Source organism: Oncorhynchus gorbuscha, linkage group LG10 (genome assembly GCF_021184085.1).
Source record: "Oncorhynchus gorbuscha isolate QuinsamMale2020 ecotype Even-year linkage group LG10, OgorEven_v1.0, whole genome shotgun sequence".
In the NCBI taxonomy this organism is placed as follows: domain Eukaryota; kingdom Metazoa; phylum Chordata; class Actinopteri; order Salmoniformes; family Salmonidae; genus Oncorhynchus; species Oncorhynchus gorbuscha.
In genome coordinates this window covers 80,118,175-80,143,349 of record NC_060182.1, presented here as the reverse complement: position 1 = coordinate 80,143,349, position 25,175 = coordinate 80,118,175, and the positions used below count along the sequence as shown (strand labels likewise).

Genomic DNA, 25,175 nt, shown 5'->3' with positions numbered 1-25,175 from the left:
TCGTTGTCCGTAGCTTTATGCCTGCCCATACCCTAACCCCACTGCCACCATGTGGCACTCCATTCACAACATTGACATCAGAAAACCACTCGCCCACACAACACCATACACGCTGTCTGCCACCTGCCCGGTACAGTTGAAAACGGGATTCATCCGTGAAGAGCACGTTTCTCCAGCATGCCAGTGGCCTTCGAAGGTGAGCATTTGCCCACTGAAGTCGGTTATGATACCGAACTGCAGTCAGGTCAAGACCCTGATGAGGACGATGAGCATGCAGATGACCTTTCCTGAGATGGTTTCTGACCATTTGTGCGGAAATTCTTTGATTGTGCAAACCCAGTTTCATCAGCTGTCCGGGTGGCTGGTTTGAGAATAAATCGATTGTGGAGGTCCTGGGCTGGCGTGGTTACACGTGGTCTGTGGTTGTGAGGCCAGTTGTCTGGATGTCCTTTGGGTGGTGGACCATTCGTGATACATATGGGGAACGGTTGAGCGTGAAAAACCCAGCAGTGTTGCAGTTCTTGACACAAACTGGTGCGCATGGCACCTACTACTATCCTACTACCTACTATATTCCGTTCAAAGACACTTGTCTTGTCCATTCACCCTCTGAATGGCACACATACACGTCTCAATTGTCTCAAGGCTTAAAAATCCTTTAACCTGTCTCCTCCCCTTCATCTACACTGATTGAAGTGACATCGATAAGGAATCATAGCTTTTACCTGGATTCCCTTGGTCAGTCTATGCCACGGAAAGAGCAGATGTTCTTGATGTTTTGTATACTCAGTGTAAGTTGTGGTACTTTTAATGAATAAGTGGCTACCTCTTCCTAGGCTTGGTGCCCAGCTGCTGCAGGTTCTGTTCCTGGGTGTAGAACAGCAGGGATCTCTGATAAGAGGAGATGAGCAGGACCTTCTGACTGTACTCCAGCTGGACTATGGCTGAGAGCTCCTCAAACAGTAACACTGGGTTACACACACCCTAAGGATATGAGCATACAACACACGTCAAAGCTCCAACCGCAATACTGGGTTACATACAACCTGAGCATTCTGGGTTACATAGACCCTGAGGATAGTGGGTTTAAATACACCCTGAGGATAGTGGGTTTACATACACCCTGAGGATAGTGGGTTTACATACACCCTGAGGATAGTGGGTTTACATACACCCTGAGGATAGTGGGTTTACATACACCCTGAGGATAGTGGGTTTACATACACCCTGAGGATAGTGGGTTTACATACACCCTGAGGATAGTGGGTTTACATACACCCTGAGGATAGTGGGTTTACATACACCCTGAGGATAGTGGGTTTACATACACCCTGAGGATAGTGGGTTTAAATACACCCTGAGGATAGTGGGTTACATACACCCTGAGGATAGTGGGTTTACATACACCCTGAGGATAGTGGGTTTACATACACCCTAAGGATAGTGGGTTTAAATACACCCTGAGGATAGTGGGTTTACATACACCCTGAGGATAGTGGGTTTACATACACCCTGAGGATAGTGGGTTTACATACACCCTGAGGATAGTGGGTTTACATACACCCTGAGCATTCTGGGTTACATAGACCCTGAAGATAGTGGGTTTACATTCACCCTGAGCATTCTGGGTTACATAGACCCTGAGGATACTGGGTTACATACACCCTGAGGATAGTGGGTTTACATTCACCCTGAGCATTCTGGGTTACATAGACCCTGAGGATACTGGGTTACATAGACCATGAGTATAGGGGGTTTACATTCACCCTGAGCATTCTGGGTTACATAGATCCTGAGGATACTGGGTTACATACACCGTGAGGATAGTTGGTTTACATACACCCTGAGCATTCTGGGTTACATAGACCCTGAGGATACTGGGTTACATACACCCTGAGGATAGTGGGTTTACATTCACCCTGAGCATTCTGGGTTACATAGACCCTGAGGATACTGGGTTACATAGACCCTGAGTATAGGGGGTTTACATACACCCTGAGCATTCTGGGTTACATAGACCCTGAGGATACTGGGTTACATAGACCCTGAGTATAGGGGGTTTACATACACCCTGAGGATACGAAGGTACAACACATGTGAGAGAATTGAGTTAATAAACAAACAGCACAGTGTGATTGATAGATATATAGATAACTGTTATTGGAGGATATAAGGGAGTATAAAGGGGTAAAAGAAAATGCTTATTATAACTGCATAATACCTGTAGGCTTTAATTATAAAGTGTTACTGAAAATTCACACAAAAAAGACCTTGACCCAAAATGAAAGCTGCTATACCTGATCCAGGTCCACGGTAGAGTACACAACCTTTCCTTTGTCATCACCAGAAAAGAGCTTCATTCCATTAGCACTCCAGGCCAAGGCAGTGACTGTGCTTTTGTGCAAACCAACCACATCAAATCGCCTTAGCTACAGAAAATAGAGGGACCTCAGTGTTTTTCTACACAAATGGACACATTTACTCAGCACTTACATCTGTGCAGTTTGCACCTGTTCATTTTAGAAGGGAATAAAAAGGGTTGGGTGGTATATGAATGTTTATACCATCATGCTGTTCCTGTACCATTACATACTATAGTTTCTAAATGTAAAAATAAATAAATACAGCTAGCAAATTACTAGCGAAGTCCCATAGCGGATGCTTGATTAAATGCTAACAATATGCAAGCAAACATAAAATAATTGCAACCCAGCTCATAAAGTTATACAACAATCACAAAAGGCTACTCACAGTTTGCTGCACACAAAAAAAAATCCAGAAGAGGATTGATTGTCTTTGCTCTAACCAATAAGCATGATCTTGCCATCTAGCCACCACTATGTATGATTTTTTTTTTAAATCATACTGTAGGTATTTCTAAACACCTCGGTATACGGTATATTACCCAAGCCTAGAATAACATAGAAAAAAACAGCTCAAAAACACTATATTTAGTCATATCAACAGTTCAGATGATTGATTGGTTTGATGGCATACCTGTTTGTTCCTGCCTGGAAGTTGAGACACCAGTTGAAAGACAGCAACCCGACCAAACACCGTGCCCACTGCCACCAAGTCATCAAAACAACTGAGCAGCTTCACTGCTGTGATAGCTTCGGATTTCCCCTGGAAATATAACATGTTTAGAATGACATACCTACTTACTTGGGGCAAAAACATTTACTTAAGTTTTACATTTTTTGTAAATCGCTAATATTTGGATGTTTGTTACCAAATTTGCTTTGGGGTGAAGGTGCATGCAACCTAATTAAATCAACTAAGCAATGCCTAAAACAGTGGCATACTCACCTCTATGCTGTATTTATTCATCTGGCTGACCCGCCTGCAGTACAGGTAGAGCATCCCGATACTACTCCCCACAGCAATGTAATCACTGTTGGTGTCCAGAGCAGTCAGGTAGACCACTACAGAGCGGAAGCCTTTCTGGACCTTGGCAGGTATTGCATTAAGCAAGTAGTATAGGGGACAGAACTCCCTCAGGGCGCTCTGTGGAGGAGTTTGGGCTGCCATAGTGCACAGGCAATGCTCTGCTCTGTTGACAAGAAAATTAGGCACGGCTATCAAACATGTGTGGAACGCATGGTGATAGACATGACATGTATAGCATAGAATAATATAATACTTGGCTAGAGTACATATATACATAGTGTGGGACCAGCCTTGGTACCTAGCTTGCTAGTTGTTGCAGTGGTTATCCTCAGGGTTTTCACACCTTCAGTTAGCGCTAGCTCGATTAGCCTAGCTAGCAACAATCCACACCAACTGAAACTATCAGCTAGTGACATTACTTGGGCAGGTCAAAATTGAATTTGCCTGCAACCGAAAATATTGGATAGCTAACGATCTTAGAATGAGCACAGCCAGGCCAAGAGCTGTTTATCAGCAATTATGACATGAGCTAACGTTAACTAGATCATGTTGACTAGCCTAGCTATCGTTAACTACAAATACAAAACAAGTTTTTACACAGACTTACATTATATTATGTACCTATATCCTGTTATCATATAGATGACACATACGTTACGCTAAACTCGTGTATAAAAGATAGCCCTGGCGACATTGCTATCGCATCCTTCTATGATTTATGATTCGAGAACGTCAAGCGCTATGGTTGTCAACAACCCTACGACTTCCTAGTCTCGCGGGAATACAATGATGCATGGCTGCCACCTACTGTGCCAGATGAGAAGTTTATTCTCATAAACATTTTTTTACAGGTTATCAATATTGTTTATTTTTCTCTGTTGTGTGTCAAACTAAACAGGCACCTTGATATTACAGCCAACATTTGTGTATTCATGGACACATACAGTAATCCCAGTGAGTGACCTGCAAAATCCAGCTATGTGTATTAAAATGTCTATATGATAGACAAAGCAAATATTTGTTGGATCCAGAGCTTGAGGCTGGTAACTCTAATGAACTTATCCTCTGCAGCAGAGGTAACTCTGGGTCTTCCTTTCCTTTGGCGGTCCTCATGGGAGCTAGTTTCATCATTGCGCTTGATGGTTTTTGCGACTGCACTTGAAGAAACTTTCAAAGTTCATGACATTTTCCAAATTGACTGGGCTTCACGTCTTAAAGTAATGATGGACTATAATTTCTCTTTGCTTATTTGAGCTGTTCGTGCCATAATATGGGCTTGGTCTTTTACCACAAATGAACTTTTAACAAGGCACACCTGCTAACTGAAATGCATTCCAGGTGACTACCTCATGAAGCTGGTTGAGAGAATTCCAAGAGTGTGCAATGCTGTCATCAAGGCAAAGGGTGGCAACTGAAGAATCTCAAATATAATATATATTTTGATTGGTTTAACACTTTCTTGGTTACTAAATGATTCCATAAGTGTTATGTCATAATTTTGATGTCTTTACTATTTTCTACATTGTAGAATAATAGTGAAAATAAAGAAAAACCATGGGATGAGTAGGTGTGTCCAAACTTTTGACTGGTACTGTACATCATTGGGTCGTACAGGAGCAGGCGGTTACATCCCTGAATTTGATGTAGAGATATGTCGAAACTAACAGATTAACTGTCAGTATATTTAGTTGAACCTTTGGCAATAGTAGGTGCTCCAGTGGGTGGAGGACGCTCCACCAGTCAGAAATGTACTATGGTCAGATTCCCTGTCTGTATTGAACAGTTTATCATCCGGAAAATCTAATAGGAGTGACCTAGTATTGGAGGCATTAATGTTATTATGGAGAATCAAGAGACTGGGAGTAGTAGTGTGATTCTGCTGGGTCCCAGCCCACCTGGGAGTGAAATAGTAGACCAGGTAGCCAAAATGGCTTTAAAACTAGATATAATTTATATTTGTCCTCCACTGGGTAGAGATGTGTGGCAGAAGAGGTGGGACTCAAAGCCCAAGGGCCGGCATTTATATGCCCTCCAAAGAACAGTTGGTGGACCAAGATTCAAGAGTTAGATTAAGAAGGAAGAGGTGGTGTTTGCTCAGTTGCGTCTAGGACTTTGTACATTGAAATCTGCATTACATCTGGTTGGCAAGCATGCAAATGGTTTGTGTACAGAGTGTATAATTTATGAAACAGTGAAGCATTTGTTGATGTATTGTTATAAGTACCGTATGTGGAAGAGAGAGAAATATTGACGTGTATGGTTATTGAGGTTGGATGGGGATCAGGGTGTTGAAAGGGATTTTTGGAATAGGTTGTTAGATGTTAGTAGGGTATTTTTTTATTTTCTTAGTACTACCGTATTATATAAAAGGGTTTAATGTATCTTAATTACTGGTTTCTTTATTCAGTCTGTGAACTGTGATTGACTACACACTCCAGGACAGTAGGCGGTGGCATGCACCTCGAACATTTGTTTGCGGACCGCTATAATAATATAGAATACGAAGAACGGATACGGAAACGGCATATCAACGCTGGAGAAAAATATGATAGCTACAGCTAGCAGTCTCTTAGCTCACGACGTGAACTGTTTCGTTCTGTAGCGTTTAATGATTGCATCGTTTCACAATATTGCAACAACAAAAAAATTGGGACCATTGCAGTAACCTTTGTAGAAATATATTTGTACCAACGTATTGGTCTGTAAAAATTTAACGAAATTCAAGTTACCTAACCTATCGATTGGTTCAGAATTGCACATGAACATCTAGCTAGCTAGCTAGCTACAACAATCAAAATGGCCGACGAGAGCAATATGTCAAGTACAACAACAGGGGCAGATCATGTTACAGTATCTCAAGTTCCATGTGTTTCTGGATTGCAAGTTAACCAGAAGCAAGTCGGCGAGAAATGCATTGAAGCAAATGCACTAGAGATCACCGGAGAGCAGGGCTTGACAGATTTCCTGCAAAGCTGCACAAAAGAGGAGACATTCGTTGCAAAGGACTCCCAGGAGGTTGTCAGCCAAACTGAAGACCATGAACAACAACCTGAACAGAACATATTAACTTCTATTGTTGAGACCCCAGGCATTGCAACGGGAGCAGAGTATTCTACAGTCAGTGCTGACTTTGTAAATGCTCTTGCTCCTGGGACCACCATCATTTATGTGCAACCAGATGGTAGTTTTGTTGAGGGATCAGGTCTGACTGAAGAGGAGCAGCAACAGCTAGTGGAGCAGTTGGCCAAACAACAGCTTATCACAGTGACTGAGAATGAGGCTGCTCATCTGTTTGAACAAAATCAAGGCATCAAAACAGTCCCTACTACTTCATCACAGATACAGTATACTATTCCCAGTACAGCACTGGCTCCCAACGAACTGCAACAAGTGATAGAGCAAGTCACCAAATCTCAGCAATTCATGGCCCAGACACCCAAGGGATCGGAGCAGGTTGTGACCACACTGGATCCCACAACTGGCTTGTTCACGACTGTAGCAGCTTCAGAGATTGCAGTAGCAAGCCCACAGCCACTGGTCACTATGCAGAATGCATCACAGAAGCTGAAGAATGTTGCGAAACAAGTGGCACTTCAGTCCCACAATGGTACACGCCTGGTTCAGAAAAAGGTAACAACGTTTGGGATTTGTTTGTGTATTCTATGTTATAATTTAGTTAGTAATCCAAATTATTGCTTGTGACTTTCACTGATATGTATGCTTAATTGTCTAATTCTGTTTAAGGAGAAAAAAGCTAATATTCGATCATTGCACTTTAATAAGCTGCATGAAATCTACTGTCTGGCAATTATGACCGCCACTGACATTAATATTGTTTATATTTTACCAGCAGGAAACCATTAGAATCCAAGTCCAGATACCATCTGGAAAGCAGGAGGGGAAAGGACCTACACAGACTACCATATCAATCCCTCAACAGAAGAACTTGGCTGTGGCCAGTCAAGGCCAGCAAGTCAAAGTGTCTACGAACGGCAGTGTGAGCAACAGCCCCCAGATCATCCACATCACACCCATAGTTGGACAGCAACAGTACTTCCTACAGCAGAACCCTGGAGACCCTCCTATTCAGCTGCTACTGCAGAGCTCAACACCTGTGGTTGGGAGCCTGGTTCCCGTTGTGCACAAACTGCCCATACCTGTTCAGACCCCTGCCCAGCAGCCTTCAGGTAAGGTCCCGGTCAATGGCACAACAGTCACAGCAATTAAACCTGCCACGTCTGTCTCTGTCCCCACAGTGGAAAAAGTCAAAAGGGTCAAAACCAGAATGAAAAAGGCACCAAAAATCAAAACACGTTCCGGGAGGGTGTCCAGACCGCCCAAGTACAAGGTGAAGGACTATAAGTTCATCAAGACAGAGGACTTGGCCGAGAGCCATCAGTCAGATTCTGACGACTACTCTGAAATCAGTGTGGAGGAAGATGAAGATGGTGAGGATGGTAAAAAGGGAGCAGCATCTATGATTTACAGTCACAAGCGGAAGGCCTTTCAATGTGAAACGTGTGATAAAGCTTACATAGGCCTTGGAGGTCTGTCCAGACACTACAGGCTGAACCCCTCCCACGGTGAACTGAAGTCACTTCCTGAAGGGACCTCTAAAACAGACAGCCCTGATAAAAGCGCAGACGCTGGGGACGAACATAAGAAGCCGACTGAAGAAAGTAATGCAAGCAGTGTTAAAAATACATCAGGTCCTGAGAAAAGTGAAGCCACAGAGAAAACAGCTGCTGCAACCACTCAACAAAAAGTAAGACCCTAGAAAGTTACCGTCTCAACCAATGTTGACAAAAAATGACCATTGGTATGTTTACAAACCATAGCTAATTTAGCCTAAAACTAATATGGTTGTCTGTCTGTTATAGTGCCTGTTTCTTGGACACAGACTAAGCCTAGTTCTGTTCTAAAAATACAAATCATGCACAATGGAAAATCTCTTGAAATAGCTTTAGTTCAGGACTAGGCTTAATCTGTGTCTGGGAAACCAATCCATAGTGTTTTACTGATTCTGTTGTACCTCCACAGGCGGACACCACAGCAACCCAAGGAGTAGCAGCTTCTACCAGGCAGGCTGTGGTCCAGGCTCGGGGACCAGGGAGGCCCAGAGGACGAGGCAGACCACCTACCAAAGCACACCCAGCGGTGAGACTGGGGCGACCTCCAAAGCTAGGAGGGGGAGCAGCCAGCGTGGAGCAGCAGACCCAGAGTAGGAAAGCATGGCTCAAAGAGGTACATCAAATTAAGCGTCAGGATTAGAAAACGTTACTACCATAAAACATGTGCTCAAAAGCATTTTGTTCTAAGAATGCAACACATAGCGATGCTGTGAGTATCACATCTGAAAATCATACATACCGATGTTGCTAATGACAAAGGATAGAAATGTGTATATACTAGTACTTTACTACGTCACTTGTTCCCTGTTTAGGTGACACATGAATGTGACAATGAAGAACTAATGGAGACTGTGCTCCCTCGTCTGGCTAAGGTCATGACTGTCTGGGAGTTCCTCCTGATGAAGGTATGGTCACCACTTGGAAAACAGTGCAATAAAAAATAAGTTAATAAGTTACATGGTTTTTGCTGCACATTTTTTGAATGCATGGTGATATAGTGGAACATTTGGATGATCACATTTTAGGCTTGATATGGAAGCTAATTACCTCTGGACAAATGGTGGATCTTTTTATCAACAGTCAAATAAAGAATAAGACGTTCTGTTTTTAGTTTACTGAATAAGTGTATCCCATTTAACTTAAGGTGGAGAAGGGGCGGCAACCCAAAACCCAGTTTTCTGATGTGTACCGGGAGTTTGAGAAGCTCCACAGTCAGGTGAAGAAGATGGCCCAAGACTACATCAGTAACCCTCAGGGTGTTCACATGGCCTTGGAGGTCCACAATGTAGAGGTAAAAATGAATACAGAATATTTTCCTGCTAGCACTTACTTTGCTGATAACTACTTTGAGGGAAAATGTACTAGCCTACAACTGTGATATGTGGTTGTCTCACCCAGCTGTCTTAAGTTGAATGCACTAATTGTAAGTCACTCTGGATATGAGCATCTGCTAAATCACTAAATTGTTATTCCATCTTGGAATCAAAATATAGAGAGTAGAATTTTCATACTGTACATCCTGTCACTTAGGTTGCCAAATCTCTTGGCATCGTTGATGAGGTGAACAAGTTCAAAGTTCTGAACCCTCCAACTCAGCAGAATGTCACCAACATGGCAACCAAGAATGTCCACTATATGGAGGTAAGGAGAGCACTATTTAATTTAGACCGCACACTTCTCTACACTTAGGGAATTATGGCATTATGAATTGTTTTCATAATAATGAATTATGAGATGCTCAGATTTGAGTAACTGTTAGATTGATGTAAGTCTTTCTCTACCTAGAATACTAAAATGTTACCTCCAACAAAGAGGTTTAAAATGGAAAACCAGGTTGGTGTTCAGATCCATCAGAACGGCATTGAGACTTCCACAAAAGGTATGTTGTATTTATTTTCCTGATGCTACTAACAATTTGTGGATAGATATTTGCTAAATGTCCAAAGTAGATCACTTTTCATTATCTTTCTTTTCGCTGTATCCTCTCAGAATCAAGTGAGGCCAAAGTCGAGAACACCGCAACAACAAGCATGAAGTACATTTCGCCACATACTGAGGTGGTCGCCAAGAGTCCCGTGGGCCCTCAAGTCACTCAGACTGCTACCATCACACCACAGGTCGTCTCATCTAACCCTGAGACAAACATAACACCCATGGAACTGATCCAGGATCACTTATCCAACAGCATGACAGAAACCATTGACTCAGTAGGAGAGGAGGCCATGGAGACAGATCAGGGTGTGTCTGGTACAGAACCTACCGAGGTCCTGAGCACCAGTGACATAGCAGATCAAATGAAGGAGCTAGAGAAGGCCTTGGCCACAGACCCAGTCGCAGTTGATCAGCAGCCCATGAGTACTCAGCCGCAGCAGTCCAACCCTACCCCAGTCCAGCAGAGTGGCCTGACCCAGGCTGCCTCCACCTCCAGTGGACTAGGCCAGGTGGTGGTTCAGGAGGCCCAGGGCTGCCAAGAGGTCCAGGAGATCTACATCCAGACGGAGGGGCTGACCATGCACCTAGCAGAGGGCCAGGAGGGCGAATTGGCCTCGGAGCGCATCGTCATCGTCAACGGGCCTGATGGCACCACTATGCACATCCGCGCCCCTGAAGGAGTCCCTCTGGAAGCAGTCCACGCTCTGCTTGGTATTGAGGCTGAGGGGAAAACACAGCAGTGATGATTTTTGTTCCTCCACACCCGGCCACCTCAACACCAAGCACACATCTCTCTTTTCCATCTGGTGGATTTTAAGTGTATTCCTGGTATTCTTTGTACATTTGTAAACGTTCTTTTCGTTGTGGTGTTTTCATCCAAGTGCTTAGTTTGTGATATGTTTATATGTAGATAAATATCAAAGCAGTACAAAAAATGTTGCACTATTTTATTACTTTTTATATATTTGGGTGTAACATTTTCCAAAAATAGGTTTCTAATACCATTGAAAATGAATGCAAATGAGGGGAAATAAAATCAAAAGTTAAGAAATTGTGGTTATTCATTTCCATGTTTCATTTGTGACTCATTGTTGCAGTACAACAATTTCATATGCTGTACAGTTGAACTCATTTTCCTAATAAAGGATGCAAGAACCAAATCATTCTATTATTTCATGGAGTTGAAACCAGCAGCATTGCTGTGCATGAGTTCCTTTGTAATGGCCATACAATAGTTGTCATTTATTTATGGACTTGTTAGTACAGTAGCCATAAGTCCATAAACAAAATAGAATGTTCCAACTAAAGTTGGTTAAATTGGCCTATGCCCTGTCTCTAAAAGAAGACCCTCTAACAGTAACTTTGCCCTGTCATCAGTGTACGGCTGATACAGCCAGCAGGACAGGTACACCATTGAAAGGTCTGGGTTAGTTGTGTGAGCTAGCTCCTGAAGAATAGCCTGTTTCAGAGTCAGTTCTTGCTTGTAGGCTTCATAGAGCTTGTTGGAGACGTCTGCTGCAATGAAAAGAGACATATTTCATAAAACAAATGGTCCATACTAAAAACATCTTGAGGGCCAGTTTCCCAGATACAAATTAAGCCTACCATAGAACTAAAAGGCAATTGAGAATCTCCATTCAAAGTGTTTTCTAGTCTAGAACTTGGTGTAGCCTGGGAAACCAGTTCAATGTGCATTTTCAAAGCGCAGGGCATCTAAAACTGATTAATAGTCTCACCGAACTGTGACGTAGGCCAGGTCTGAAATAAAGGAGTTTGTCTTCCTCCTGCTCCATACTGGAATGTCTCTAGATCGATGATCCCCTTCTCAGAGGAAACTAACTTCTCCATTTTTGATACAATACGAGTCTGATGGAAAAATAAAAAAGGTCAGTAATGACACCGACAGCACAATTGTAGCCTGGTCCTAGATATTTTTGTGTTGTGACAATGACCATTGAGTTTGCAAGACAGTACAAACAGATCTGGAACCAGGCTACAATTGTTGGTGTTTCCAGGGAGAAAAAGAGAAAGTTGAACAATCCTCAATCAAGATTTGGAAGATTCTTCCACAATCTTTGGTTCTGTTCAATAATGACACAAATGATCTACTCACCATTTTGTCCACGACACTTAGCAACTTGTCACACTCCTCTTCTAGTTCTCTACTGTTTTCAAATGCATTCTCTGAATTAGAGCTGGCAGAGGTGTCCTGACCCGCCATCATGACTTGCATCTCTTTCTGTGAACTGATTTTAATAAAGGGATAAGGAGGGGTGCACTTTAAGAGCTCTCTCACATTGGCATGACTTTCCTACCAATTCTGTATAAATCCATGGATTATTGGACATGTATTATTATCCTACTACAAATCTTACAACAACAGCCTCATTGGTAGAAACCACACATTGCAGAACATGGATTGACTTACCTTTTATTGAATCCTAAATTGACTATCTTATTTGCCATGGTGGATCCTTCATCATTCAGTCGGTCCCATTTCAGAATCAGATTGTGCCAGTCTGCTGCGTTGTCCTTCACTTTCCTTGCACTGCCAGTCACTGCAGACTGGGACTTTCTGCCAGGAGTGGTCGTCTCTGATCCTTGTAGGCCTACTGGGGAAAAGACAGAAACACTTCTGTCTGTGGCCTAAGAGAGTGTGCCTGCCTGCTAGTGTCTTTGGTGTGGCCAAAGATATGGGAAGAGGTCATTTACTGACAACCAGGTAATGGGTAGATAAGTATATTAGATACATTTTTATTGCATAGATAGAAGATTAAATAAAACATAGCAAGTAATTCACCAGCTGACACAAGAAGGCTTCTTACTAACTACCATTATGATTCTAAGGATGTAGCCAGAGCCATATATTTCATATTTAACAAAAATATAAACGCAACGTGCAACAATTTCAATGATTTACAGAGTTACAGTTGATATAAGGAAATAGGTAAATTTAAATAAAAGTATTAAGGCCCTAATCTATAGAGTTCACATCAGGAGCACAAATATGGGTGGGCCTTGGAGGACCCAGGCCCAGCCAATCAGAATGAGTTTTTCCCCACAAAAGGGCTTTATTACAGACAGAAATAATCCTCAGTTTCATCAGCTGTCCGAGTTGCTGGTCTCAGAAGATCCCGCAGGTAAAGGAGGTGGATGTGAAGGTCCTGGACTGGCGTGGTTACAAGTGATCTGCAGTTGTGAGGCCGGTTGGACATACTGCCAAATACTCTAAAACGACGTTGGAGGCAGCTTATAGTAAATAAATTAATATTAAATTCTCTGGCAACAGCTCTGGTGGACATTCCTGCAGTCTGCATGCCAATTGCACGATCCCTCAAAACTTGAGATATCTGTGGTGTTGTGTGACAAAACTACACACAAAAAAACTTGTCAGTGACTCCAGTCACCCAAGTCATAGACTGTTGTCTCTGCCACCGCACGGCAAGCGGTACCAGGGCGCCAAGTCCAGGCCCAAAAGGCTCCTTAACAGCTTCTACCCCCAAGCCATTAGACTGCTGAACAATTAATCAATTAATCATGGCCACCAGACTATTTACATTGACCTCCCCCTCCATTTGTTTTGTACACTGCTGCTACTCGCTGTTTATTATCTATGCATATTCACTTTACCCCTACCTACATTAACAAATTACAACGACTAACCTGTACATTGACTCAGTACCTGTACACCCTGTATATAGTCTCAACAGATCACTGACCATCTCGAATCCCACCGTAAAAGACAGTACTGTGCAGCCATCTTCATCGACCTGGCCAAGGCTTTCGACTCTGTCAATCACCATATTTTTATCGGCATTTTTCTAATGACTGCCTTGCCTGGTTCACCAACTACTTTGCAGACAGAGTTCAGTGTGTCAAATCGGGGGGCATGTTGTCCGGTCCTCTGGCAGTCTCTATTGGGGTGCCACAGGGTTCAATTCTCGGGCCGACTCTTTTCTCTGTATATATCAATGATGTTGCTCTTGCTGCGGGCGATTCCCTGATCCACCTCTAAGCAGACGACACCATTCTGTATACTTCTGGCCCTTCCTTGGACACTGTGCTATCTAACCTCCAAACGAGCTTCAATGCCATACATCACTCCTTCCGTGGCCTCCAACTGCTTTTAAACGCCAGTAAAAACCAAATGCATGCTTTTCAACCGTTCGCTGCCTGCACCCGCACGCCCGACCAGCATCAACACGCTGGATGGTTCCGACCTAGAATATGTGGACATCTATAAGTACCTAGGTGTCTGGCTAGACTGTAAACTCTCCTTCCAGACCCATATCAAACATCTCCAATCTAAAATAAAATCTAGTCAGCTTTCTATTCCACAACAAAGCCTCCTTCACTCACACCGCCAAACTTACCCTAGTAAAACTGACTATCCTACCGATCCTCGACTTCGGCGATGTCATCTACAAAATAGCTTCCAATACTCTACTCAGCAAACTGGATGCAGTTTATCACAGTGCCATCTGTTTTGTTACTAAAGCACCTTATACCACCCACCACTGCGACCTGTATGCTCTAGTCGGCTGGCCCTCGCTACATATTCTCCGCCAGACCCACTGGCTCCAGGTTATCTACAAGTCCATGCTAGGTAAAGCTCTGCCTTATCTCAGTTCACTGGTCACGATGGCAACACCCACCCATAGCACGCGCTCCAGCAGGTGGATCTTACTGATCATCCCTAAAGCCAACACCTCATTTGGCCGCCTTTCCATCCAGTTCTCTGCTGCCTGTGACTGGAACGAATTCCAAAAATTGCTGAAGTTCAAGATTTATCTCCCTCACCAACTTCAAACATCTGCTATCTGAGCAGCTAACCGATCGCTGCAGCTGTACATAGTACATCGGTAAATAGCCCACCCAATTTACCTACCTCATCCCCATACTGATTTTATTTATTTACTTTTCTGCTCTTTTGCACACCAGTATCTCTACCTGCACATGACCATCTGATCATTTATCACTCCAGTGTTAATCTGCAAAATTGTAATTATTCGCCTACCTCCTCATGCCTTTTGCACACAATGTATATAGACTCTTTTTTTATTTTTTTCTACTGTGTTATTGACTTGTTAATTGTTTACTCCATGTGTAACTCTGTGTTGTTGTCTGTTCACACTGCTATGCTTTATCTTGGTCAGGTCGCAGTTGTAAATGAGAACTTGTTCTCAACTAGCCTACCTGGTTAAATAAAGGTGAAATAAAATAAATAAAATAAAAATAGTTATTTTACTGTGGTCCTTTGTATTATTTTTTACTTTAGTTTATTTCGTTCTTCTTGAACTGCACTGTTGGGCTTGTAAGTAAGCATTTCACGAAAAGGTCTACACTTTTGTATTCGGCGCATGTGACAAATAATGTTTGATCTGATTTTAGAGTGGCCTTTCATTGTCCCCAGCACAAGGTGCACCTGTGTAATGATCATGCTGTTTAATCAGCTTCTTGATATGCCACACGTGTCGGGTGTAACGTCAATTTGTATAGTTTACTTCACTACTTGAGTCATCTCTCTCCACTCGCTCTCTCCCAGCCACCCAATGAGAGCATTTGTTGTTCCTCGACCACGAGACACTTGCATTCAGTCTGCATGGTCAACTATGTTGATGACAACGATGATGTTTGCACTTTGCTTCTAAATATAAATCCACTAGCGTTATATAATTAATATTAGTTTGTGTTTCTTACATCTGCAAACAGCTCGTTTGTCTTTTCTTCGCAAGTTGGGCCTAAATCGTGTTAGCCGCTAATGCTAATCACTAGTTAGCTGGCTAACTAGCTAATAAATGTACTGAATCAGAGGACACATAATTAGCTTTACAGCCTGATAATACCAGAGATGGTGTAGACCTAAATCAGCATGATGTTTGTACAACGGCACCTTCTAAATCAAAGAGGAATACAAAGCATGAAGTAGCTTAGAGAAAATCTTCAATGTAGCCAACGATTATAGGGTCCCCAAGGAAACACAACTCTTTGGTTCCTACCCTGTCACAATAACTCCTGCCTGGCATTATAAGTCCTTGTCATGTCAAACAATACTTTATTCAAAGTGTCAACTATTATATTCTAACTATAGAATTAGAATAAACATTATATTTCCATGATTCCAACAGTTCACACAAGTGTTTTAATCTCAATCACTAGCCAAATCGCAATTGTAACATTTGGTTAAAAATAAGGCCTCGATGATTTGCCCATATCGTGCAGCCCTATGTGGCAGTATGGAAATTACCTCAAATGAGTGCAGGAAATGCAAAAATTGATAAATGCTTTAAAGTATTTTAAATTTAAGTTCAATTGAACAGTATAAAAGTATCAGAATGGAGAACGACCCATTGAAATCCCTTAGAATATAGGTGTTGCCACCCTAGGGTTACGTATTACTAAGCAAATTTAACAAGATGGCACCGACAGAGATGTTCGTCTCGCTTCAAGTCCTTGCAAGTCCTTCAAGTACTATGTAGTATTTCATTTTTTAATGTATTATTTCTTACATTGTTAGCCCAGAAAAACTTAAGTCTTATTACATACAACCAGGAAGAACTATTGGATATGAGACGGATGCCAACTTACCAACATTACGACCAGGAATACGACTTTCCCGAAGCGGATCCTCTGTTTGGACCACCACCCAGGACAATGGATCTAATCCCAGAGCCGACCCAAGACAACGGCAGCGCAGAAGGGGCAGACGGAGCGGCCTGGTCAGGCTCCATAGACGTGCACATCGCCCACCCCTTCCAAGTATACTACTCGCCAATGTCCAGTCTCTTGACAGCAAGGTAGACGAAATTAGAGCAAGGGTGCCTTCCAGAGAGACATCAGAGATTGCAACATTCTCTGTTTCACAGAAACATGGCTCTCTCGGGATACATTGTCGGAATCGGTTCAGCCACTGGGCTTCCCCATGCATCGCGCCGACAGAGATAAACACCTCTCTGGGAAGAGGGGGTGTATGCTTCATGATTAACGACTCACGGTGTAATCAGAACAACATACAGGAACTCAAGTCCTTCTGCTCACCCGACCTAGAATTCCTCACAATCAAATGCCGGCCATATTACCTTCCAAGAGAATTCTCGTCAGTTATCGTCACAGCTGGGTACATACCACCTCAAGCAGACACTAAGACAGCCCTAAAGAAACCTCACTGACTCTATATAAAGTGGAAACCATATATCCTGAGGATGCATTTATTGTAGCTGGGGATTTGAACAAAGCAAATTTGAGAACAAGGCTACCTAAATTCTATCAGCATATTGATTGCACTACGGGTGGGGGTAAAACACTTGACCACATTGGAGATGTTGTACCCACTGAGACTATTAAAACCGACCCTAACCAGAAACCGTGTATGGATGGCGGCATTCGCGCAAAACTGAAAGCGTGAACCACCGCATTTAACCATGGAAAGAGGTCTGAGAATACGGCTGAATTTAAACAGTACAAGCAGACAATCAAACAAGTGAAATGCCGGTACAGGGACAAAGTGGAGTCGCAATTCAACGGCTCAGACACGAGACGTATGTGGCAGGGTCTACAGGAAATCCCGGACTACAAAAAGAAAACCAGCCATGTCACAGACACTGACGTCACGCTTCTAGACAAACTAAACACCTTCTTTGCCCGCTTTGAGAATAATACAGTGCCACCGCCGCGGCCCACAAACAGGAACTTCTCTGTGGCCGACATGAGTAAAACATTTAAAAGTGTTAACCCTCGCTAGGCTGCTGGCCCAGACGTCATCCCTAGCCGTGTCCTCAGAGCATGTGCAGACCAGCTGGCTGGTGTATTTAGTCTGCTGTCCCCACATGCTTCAAGATGGCCACCATTGTTCCTGTACCCAAGAAGGCAAAGATAACTGAACTAAATGACTACCGCCCCATAGCACCCACCTGTCATCATGAAGTGCATTGAGAAACTAGTCAAGGATCATATCACCTCCACCTTACTGGCCACCCTAGACCCACTTCAGTTTGAATACCGCACTACCAGGTCCACAGACGATGCAATCTCCATCACACTGCCCTATCCCATCTGGACAAGAGGAATACCTATGTATGAATGCTGTTCATTGATTACAGCTCAGCATTCAACACCATAGTACCCTCCAAGCTCATCATCAAGCTGGAGACCCTGGGCCTCAACCCCGCCCTGTGCAATTGGGTCCTGGACTTCCTGACGGGCCGCCCCCAGGTGGTGAAAGTAGGAAACAACATCTCCACCTCGCTGACCCTCAACACTGGGGCCCCACAAGGGTGCGTGCTCAGCCCTCTCCTGTACTCCCTGTTCAGTCACAACTGCATGGCCATGCACGCCTCCATCTCAATCATAGAGTTTGCAGACGATACAACAGTAGTGGGCTTGATTACCAACAACGACGAGACAGCCTACAGGGAGGAGGTGAGGGTGTGTGGTGTCGGGAAAACAACTTCTCACTCAACGTAAACAAAACAAAGGAGATGACTGTGGACTTCAGGAAACAGCAGAGGGAGCACCCCCATATCCTCATCGAAGTGACAGCAGTGGAGAAAGTGGAAAGTTAAGGTCCTTCAGCATTCACATCAATGACAAACTGAAATGGTCCACTAACACAGACAGTGTGGTGAAGAAGGTGCAACAGCGCCTCTTCAACCTCAGGAGGCTGATGAAATTTGGCTTGTCATCCAAAATCCTGACTAACTTTTATAGATCCACAATCGAAAGCATCCTGTCGGGCTGTATCACAGCCTGGTACGGCAACTGCTCTGCCCTCAACCGCAAGGCTCTCCAGAGGGTGGTACGGTCTGCACAATGCATCACCAGGGGCAAACTACCTTCCCTCCAAGACACCAACAGCACCCTGATGTCACAGGAAGGCCAAAAAGATCATCAAGGACAACAACCACCTGAGCCACTGCCTGTTCACACCACTACCATCCAGAAGGCGAGGTCAGTACAGGTGCATCAAAGCTGGGACCGAGAGACTGAAAAACAGCTTCTATCTCAAGGCCATCAGACTGCTTAACAGCAATCACTAACTCAGAGAGGCTGCTGCCTACATGGAGACCCAATCACTGGCCACTTTAACAAATGGATCATGAGTCCCTTTAAACAATGCCACTTTAATAATGTTTACATATCTAACATTACTCATATGTATATACTGTATTTTATAGCATATATTGCACCTTGCCTATGCCGCTCGGCCATCGCTCATCCATATATTTATATGTACATATTCTCATTCACCCTTTAGATGTGTGTATTAGGTAGTTGTTGGGGAACTGTTAGATTACTTGTTAGATTTTACTGCACTGTCAGGAACCAGAAGCACAAGCATTTCGCTTCACTCGCATTATCATCTGCTAACCATGTGTATGTGACAAATACAATTTGATTTTACATGTATTATTCAAAAACGTAAAAAGCGTCATACCGTATTTTTTTTTAATACCGTGATATATTTTCTCCATAACACCCAGACCTAGTAGCTTGCTACCTCCGGTCCAAGGCATCGTTCGAAGCTTGCTAGCTCGCTCAGCAGTGGTCCAATCAATCAACATTGAATTTGTTAACACCATCCACCTCATTCGCTAACACAAGACTGGAGTTATTGCCTACCTTCCATTGTTATTGTATATCCATGGTTTATACTATTCAAGTTTAGTTAATTGAAGTACTCTTGTGCTTTCTGAAATTTCTTCCAGTCAACTTCCGCATATTTCTTCTTCTGGGTCTGTGACAGACTGTCAGCGCCAGTGAAAATATCGCCACCTACCTCAGAGTATTGAATTACAAGGGATTTCAGTGTCTTGCACCTCCCACCAGTACATTCTCAGTAACACACACACAAATACATCATAAAGCTTCTGACATTAAAAACTGTTTATTAAATACTTTTCTCCATCAAAAAGATGACATACAGTAACTCATGTTAAATCCATAATGGGGTTTTCATGACAGACTAATTTGCTCAACAGATGACAGAAGAAGGACCACAGAATAAGATGATGTATGAAATAGCTATCAATGTATGTTTATCTCTGTCAAAGTCATTTATTGGTTGGGGGGGTCATGTGCTGCTGTGTGTGGCTGACTGTCGGTCCCAGAGTCTCCCTCAGCTGGTGCCTGGTGGTACAGAGTGTGTAGGCGCTCAGCATTTATATCAGCATCCTCTGCCCCTTCACAACACCGCTGCCAGATTTGGGGGATAGCATCGATTCCATAGTGTGCCCCTGCAATAGCCCCCGCCATGCAGGCAATGGTGTCTGTGTCTCCCCCCAAAGCCAGACTGTACGCCATTGTCCTCTCCAGGCCACCATAGCGCTCAGGCAGACCCTCCCGGGGTTCCAGGCAGTGCAGCACACAGAAGATGGCAGTAGGGACAGAATGCAGGGCTGCAATGCCATTGCCTGAGTACAAACACAGAAAGAAGTACATATTTAGAGTGAACTAAAATTGCTAGTCTATCATACTAGCTAGTGATAAACTAGTAAATTATATTCCAAGACGAGTAGGGAATAACAAAATCCTAGAGGGATAATGCCACCATTGAATGTAGATTGTATTTACCCCATAAGTCAATACTGACCTAACTCAGATATGACCTCTTCAATGCTGACACTGTTGTTCCTTTCCATCAGGTCCTTGACTCTGTGCAGTCGATCACAGAATGGGAACTCTGACTCGCTGAAGCTGGAGATGCAAAACAGAACAAGAGGAAAGAAAAGTTGAGAACCAAAAACTCTCCTCCGTGCATTTACATTTACATTTACATTTAAGTCATTTAGCAGACGCTCTTATCCAGAGCGACTTACAAATTGGGCAACGGTTATTTCTTCAAGCACCCTAGAAAAGGCGTACCCTTATGTTTGAATTCATCATTGGGCGATTCCACGACAGGATAGCCCAGAGTCCACTCAGGAAATTTGACGTGTTTGTTTATTGTTTCACACAATGTCTAAAAATAAGCCAAATCAAAAAATGGGGTATTAATAATATTTTTCATTGTTGAATAAATTAATGTAAAAAAAAAAAGTATAATATATAAATAATTTAGACACTCCATATTTTAGAGCACACAAAAAGCAGTATAATGACACCAAGATGTAGCATGTACAGTTCACAGATCGTAGGGTCTTACAGGAAGCACATATAGGTCTACCAAGTGCCTAAAATTGCCACTTTCATCATGACATTCTCAAAAATAGTCTGTGATTCAAATGTAAAAAGCATGTCAAACATATTTTCTCCCAATTAAGTTTCTATGTGAGATTTGCCAACATTCTGAGATACCCCCCTCCAAAAAATTGCCACGCCTGACGTGGAAACAGACCATTTATTTGGATTGATTTTTTACCTTAATTTAACTAGGCAAATCAGTTAAGAACAAATTCTTATTTACAATGACGGCCTACCAAAAGGCCTCCTGCAGGGACGGGGGCTGGGATTAAAAATATAGGACAAAACACACGTCATGACATCATTCTCTAATAACTATTACTCATGTTTACCAGTCAAGTTTGGACACACATACTCATTCCAGGGTTTTTCTTTATTTTTCACTATTATCTATATTGTAGAATAATAGTGAAGACATCAAAACTATGAAATAACAAATATGGAATCATGTGTAACCAAAAAAAAGTGTTTTATATTTCAGATTCTTCAAAGTAGCCTCCCTTTGCCTTGATGAAAGCTTTGCACACTCTTGGAATTCGCTCAACCAGCTTCATGAGGTAGTCAATTACATTTACATTTAAGTCATTTAGCAGACGCTCTTATCCAGAGCGACTTACAAATTGGTGCATTCACCTTATGACATCCAGTGGAATTAACAATTAACACATGTGCCTTCTTAAAAAGTTAAATTTGTGGAATTTCTTTCCTTCTTAATGCGTTTGAGCCAATCAGTTGTGCTGTGACAAGGTAGGGTTGGTATACATAAGATAGCCCTATTTGGTAAAAGACTGAGTACATATAATGAGAGAATGCCAAGAGTGTGCAAAGCTGTCATCAAGGCAAAGGGTGGCTATTTGAATATATTTCGATTTGTAAAAAATAAAAAAAAAAAAAAAAAAATTACTACATGATTCCATGTGTTATTTAATAGTTGATGTCTTCACTATTATTCTACAATGTAGAAAATAGTACAAATAAAGAATAACCCTTGAATGAGTAGGTGTTTTAAAACTTCTGACCGCTATTGTATATTCCTGCTACCAGTCACTGTTCAGCCCTGTTTACATTTATATCCTACTACCAGTCATGTTTTATGTATAAACCTACCTCAACCACACATTGCATAAGGCATAAATATCATACCCCCCAAAAAATGCTAACCTCCCGTTATTGTAATGGTGAGAGGTTAACACGTCTTGGGGATATGATATTTGTGCGTCTACAACTTTATCACTCATCATTATTCACAATTAATTCAGGACTATCCGTAATCATGGTAGCATCCTCATTAAAGTAAAAGTGTTTTGAAACATATTGTATTCTTATTTACAATAAGAGACTCATAAATGACACAATGCCTTATTTGACCTAAGATAAAAAAATAAAATGCAATGCTACTAAATACTAATTGAGTGTGTGTAAACTTCTGACCCACTGGGAATGTGACGAAAGAAATAAAAGCTGAAATAAATCACTCTACTATTATTTTGACATTTCACATTCTTAAAATAATGTGGTGATCCTAATTAAAAATCAACCGTTTCCAGCTACAATAGTCATTTACAGCATTAACAATGTCCTGTATTTCTGATCAATTTGATGTTATTTTAAATGGACAAAAAAAATGTGCTTCCTTCAAAAAACAAGGCCATTTCTAAGTGACCTCAAACTTTTTAACGTTAGTGTAAGTGAATTTGTCCCAATACTGTTGGACCCCTTAAAAAAGGGGGGGGACTTCGTACAAAAAGAGCTGTAATTTCTAAAACGTTTTACCCGATAAGGATGAAAATACCCTGAAGCTGACAGTCTGCACTTTAACCTCAGTCATCATATCATTTCAAATCCAAAGTGCTGGAGTTCAGAGCCAAAACAACAACAAAAAATTGTCACTGTCCCAATACTTTTAGAGCTCACTGTATATTATTATTACTTTAAGATTATTACTACTAAGATCACTGCATTGTTGGGAAAGAGCTCTCAAGGTAAGAATTTCACTGTACTGTTTTCACTGGTTGTATCCTTTGCACTTGGTAAATGAACGTAAACTCTTTTTTACGATCTGTTTAAATACTTACACTCTTGAGTCACTGCGAGCAGCATCTTCTGCTTCCACCGCCTCCATCTCTGAGATGAGTTTGTTGATAAACGTAGGCCTATGTGGCAGTTCCAAACCCCCCTGTAAAGAAAGGTGGACCGCGAGGGCCTGCAGCACTGCTCCATTGTAACCCAGAGAACAGGAGTGGGTCAGCATCGCACCAAGCCTGGAGTACTGAGAGCAGAGAGGGAGAGAAATAGGAGATACAGAGAGAGCGAGAGCAGAGAAAGAGAGAGAGGATTTAAGTATGGCAGTGCCCAGCTAAATGAAGACAGTCAAATTGGAATGGTTGTTAGGGTGATAGTAGCCTTATATCCTCCTCAAACAGCAAATCTGTTGAGTTTTTAGCTGGTTTTCTAGGACGGCCAGTAATGGTAGACATTGTAGCCACTCGCCTCCACCACACATTCTATCACTAACCCTCCTGATGTCAACTTGGTTACTGAAAGCCAGCGCAAAAGGTGCAGCCCTCATCGCACCACCATTCCCAAAGGAGCCGTGGCCACTGAACTGAGCCCGAGCCGGCTGAAAGACATCATTAAGGTGTGGAGATGCAAGCTTCCTCAACACCTGGATCACACCTGCCCCGTACCCCCGCCCTGGAGAATGGCTGTATTCCTTTGCAAACCTGTAGAGAAAAAGCACCCCAACATAATATTTACATTTTATAGATACTTAATACTACTGAAACTGTAATACACAGACAGACCCCTAACTGTCTACTTTACCTGCGTGCCATGTCTTGCTCATCGAACCCTGCCCTGGTCAGCAGAGACTGGACAACACAGCGCGTCATGGCAGTGTCATCACTGTACTGCAGAATACCTGGACACACACAGATGATGATGACGATATGATAGTGTGGTGGTGGGTGTCTGATATTAGGCTTAGAGGCACATTCACAGAAGACTGCTATAAATGTGCAGCCATTTCCCATTAAATATAGGTTATTGTTGCATTGAGCAATCCACATATTTTATAGGGATTAGGATTAAGCGAGGAGGGGGGCTGAGGTAGATTCATGGTGATACATGTGAGTATTTGTACTGAAAACACATTAGTCTCTTGTTTTTCAATATTAATAGTGATCGATCTTGTCTCACCATCGCCGCGACTCTCATCCTCCAATCCGTTCAAATGCTGCAATACACGGTCCATGGGCACCTCCTCTGCACCTTCAAATTCTCCACCAACGCAGTCTCCCAGCACCGCAGCAACCAGCGCACCGCGGAACCGAGACAAAGAGGCTGGTCCTCCCGCTCCCCCTGACCGCACCGCCGTCATGGCCATGTTGTAACTTGTGAATGACTTTTGCTTGCTAAATTATCTATACCCCCCTCTCTGTACAAGCGATTGATCTCCAGTTCGCTGACGATAGCTAGAACAAATCAACAACAATGTCGAGTCTCCTTTCCTGCTTCCTGTTGACGTTTAGTTGACTATTTGACCTATGAGAAACGTTGAGCGTTGCAGCTGGGAATAAACGTTTTAGCTAGAACAATAACTAACCCAAGATCGTTCATCTGTGTCGTTTTCAATGGTATAAAATGAAGCATAGTGGGCAGAACAAGCAAGGAGGTGGGCACGAACTATCTAGATCCTATTGGTGAGTTCTAGCATTATTTGCATATTTTCGTTAGGGAACGCCTTCTCTGTGAAGTGCGCGTGTGTAATAACTAAATTCACCCTTGTACGTGAACAACGTCACGTCTACAAAGCTTAATGCACTCTATTCGTAACACATTTTAGTTGTGTGAACAGAAAATTGTATTGAGATCGGGGTTTTCTTCGATTAGAAAATGTCGGCCCAGATCCATATCGCTATATTACTGCCAGCCACTTGGCTTCCCCTCTTCACCATATTTGGGGAGTGGACATTCCAACCGGATGCTTCAGGTTTGTATATCCGGTGTGAAAATCTGTCTTCTTGTTTTATCTGTAATATTACC

The 25,175-nt window shown here is 42.6% G+C and overlaps 4 protein-coding genes across 12 annotated transcripts in view; 1 reads left to right on the top strand and 3 right to left on the bottom strand.

The window, feature by feature from the left end:
* Positions 1-4,152, bottom strand: part of LOC124046619 (tectonin beta-propeller repeat-containing protein 2-like) — a 34,951-nt gene extending 30,799 nt beyond the window's left edge. The window contains exons 1-5 of one of the 3 annotated variants that reach the window (XM_046367216.1): positions 3,998-4,151; positions 3,310-3,553; positions 2,998-3,126; positions 2,298-2,429; positions 827-984 (exon numbers count right to left, since the gene is read on the bottom strand). In XM_046367216.1, coding sequence (XP_046223172.1) covers positions 827-984; positions 2,298-2,429; positions 2,998-3,126; positions 3,310-3,531 — 641 coding nt within the window. In that variant the 5' untranslated portion in view covers positions 3,532-3,553; positions 3,998-4,151. Of the gene's footprint in view, positions 1-826; positions 985-2,297; positions 2,430-2,997; positions 3,127-3,309; positions 3,554-3,688; positions 3,901-3,997 lie in introns of those variants that run through there. The other 2 variants (XM_046367217.1, XM_046367218.1) reach the window with 2 other exon arrangements.
* Positions 4,153-5,920: 1,768 nt separating this feature from the next.
* On the top strand, positions 5,921-11,113 carry LOC124046616. 3 transcript variants are annotated; one of them, XM_046367209.1, is made up of 9 exons: positions 5,921-7,020; positions 7,241-7,577; positions 7,647-8,155; positions 8,431-8,634; positions 8,834-8,926; positions 9,166-9,312; positions 9,552-9,662; positions 9,807-9,900; positions 10,011-11,113. In XM_046367209.1, the coding sequence occupies exons 1-9, from the start codon at positions 6,187-6,189 to the stop codon at positions 10,694-10,696; spliced, it is 3,015 nt and encodes a 1,004-aa protein (XP_046223165.1). In that variant the 5' UTR covers positions 5,921-6,186; the 3' UTR covers positions 10,697-11,113. The 3 variants fall into 3 exon arrangements, with proteins under 3 accessions (XP_046223165.1, XP_046223164.1, XP_046223163.1); XM_046367208.1 differs by having other exon boundaries at positions 7,244-8,155; XM_046367207.1 differs by having other exon boundaries at positions 7,241-8,155.
* LOC124046618 (cyclin-dependent kinase 2 interacting protein) lies at positions 10,887-19,695 on the bottom strand. 5 transcript variants are annotated; one of them, XM_046367212.1, is made up of 5 exons: positions 19,572-19,695; positions 12,382-12,565; positions 12,067-12,199; positions 11,690-11,819; positions 10,887-11,468 (listed from the first exon to the last, which is right to left on the bottom strand). In XM_046367212.1, exons 1-5 carry the CDS (start codon positions 19,576-19,578, stop codon positions 11,266-11,268), a joined length of 657 nt encoding a protein of 218 aa, XP_046223168.1. In that variant the 5' UTR covers positions 19,579-19,695; the 3' UTR covers positions 10,887-11,265. The 5 variants fall into 5 exon arrangements, with proteins under 5 accessions (XP_046223168.1, XP_046223170.1, XP_046223171.1 ...); XM_046367214.1 differs by having other exon boundaries at positions 10,887-11,465; XM_046367215.1 differs by having other exon boundaries at positions 12,382-12,562; positions 19,572-19,689.
* Positions 19,696-19,820: 125 nt separating this feature from the next.
* On the bottom strand, positions 19,821-24,762 carry adprs (ADP-ribosylserine hydrolase). The gene is made up of 6 exons (XM_046367206.1): positions 24,330-24,762; positions 23,955-24,051; positions 23,647-23,854; positions 23,207-23,400; positions 20,542-20,645; positions 19,821-20,362 (listed from the first exon to the last, which is right to left on the bottom strand). Exons 1-6 carry the CDS (start codon positions 24,514-24,516, stop codon positions 20,007-20,009), a joined length of 1,146 nt encoding a protein of 381 aa, XP_046223162.1. The 5' UTR covers positions 24,517-24,762; the 3' UTR covers positions 19,821-20,006.
* Positions 24,763-25,175: the final 413 nt, after the last annotated feature.

Coding starts and splice junctions, on each gene's coding strand:
- adprs (XM_046367206.1), bottom strand. CDS start 24,516: ATGGCCATGACGGCGGTGCGGTCAGGGGGAGCGGGAGGACCAGCCTCT. Junction 23,855..23,954: donor GAGCAAGACATGGCACGCAG/GTAAAGTAGACA, acceptor TTTTCTCTACAG/GTTTGCAAAGGAATACAGCC. Junction 23,401..23,646: donor ACCAAGTTGACATCAGGAGG/GTTAGTGATAGA, acceptor CTCTGCTCTCAG/TACTCCAGGCTTGGTGCGAT.
- LOC124046618 (XM_046367210.1), bottom strand. CDS start 19,540: ATGAGGTGGATGGTGTTAACAAATTCAATGTTGATTGATTGGACCACT. Junction 12,563..19,386: donor CGGTATTAAAAAAAAATACG/GTATGACGCTTT, acceptor TTTCCCCAGTAG/GCCTACAAGGATCAGAGACG. Junction 11,469..11,689: donor CTGGCCTACGTCACAGTTCG/GTGAGACTATTA, acceptor TTTTCATTGCAG/CAGACGTCTCCAACAAGCTC.
- LOC124046616 (XM_046367207.1), top strand. CDS start 6,187: ATGGCCGACGAGAGCAATATGTCAAGTACAACAACAGGGGCAGATCAT. Junction 8,635..8,833: donor GGAAAGCATGGCTCAAAGAG/GTACATCAAATT, acceptor TTCCCTGTTTAG/GTGACACATGAATGTGACAA. Junction 9,663..9,806: donor AGAATGTCCACTATATGGAG/GTAAGGAGAGCA, acceptor TTCTCTACCTAG/AATACTAAAATGTTACCTCC.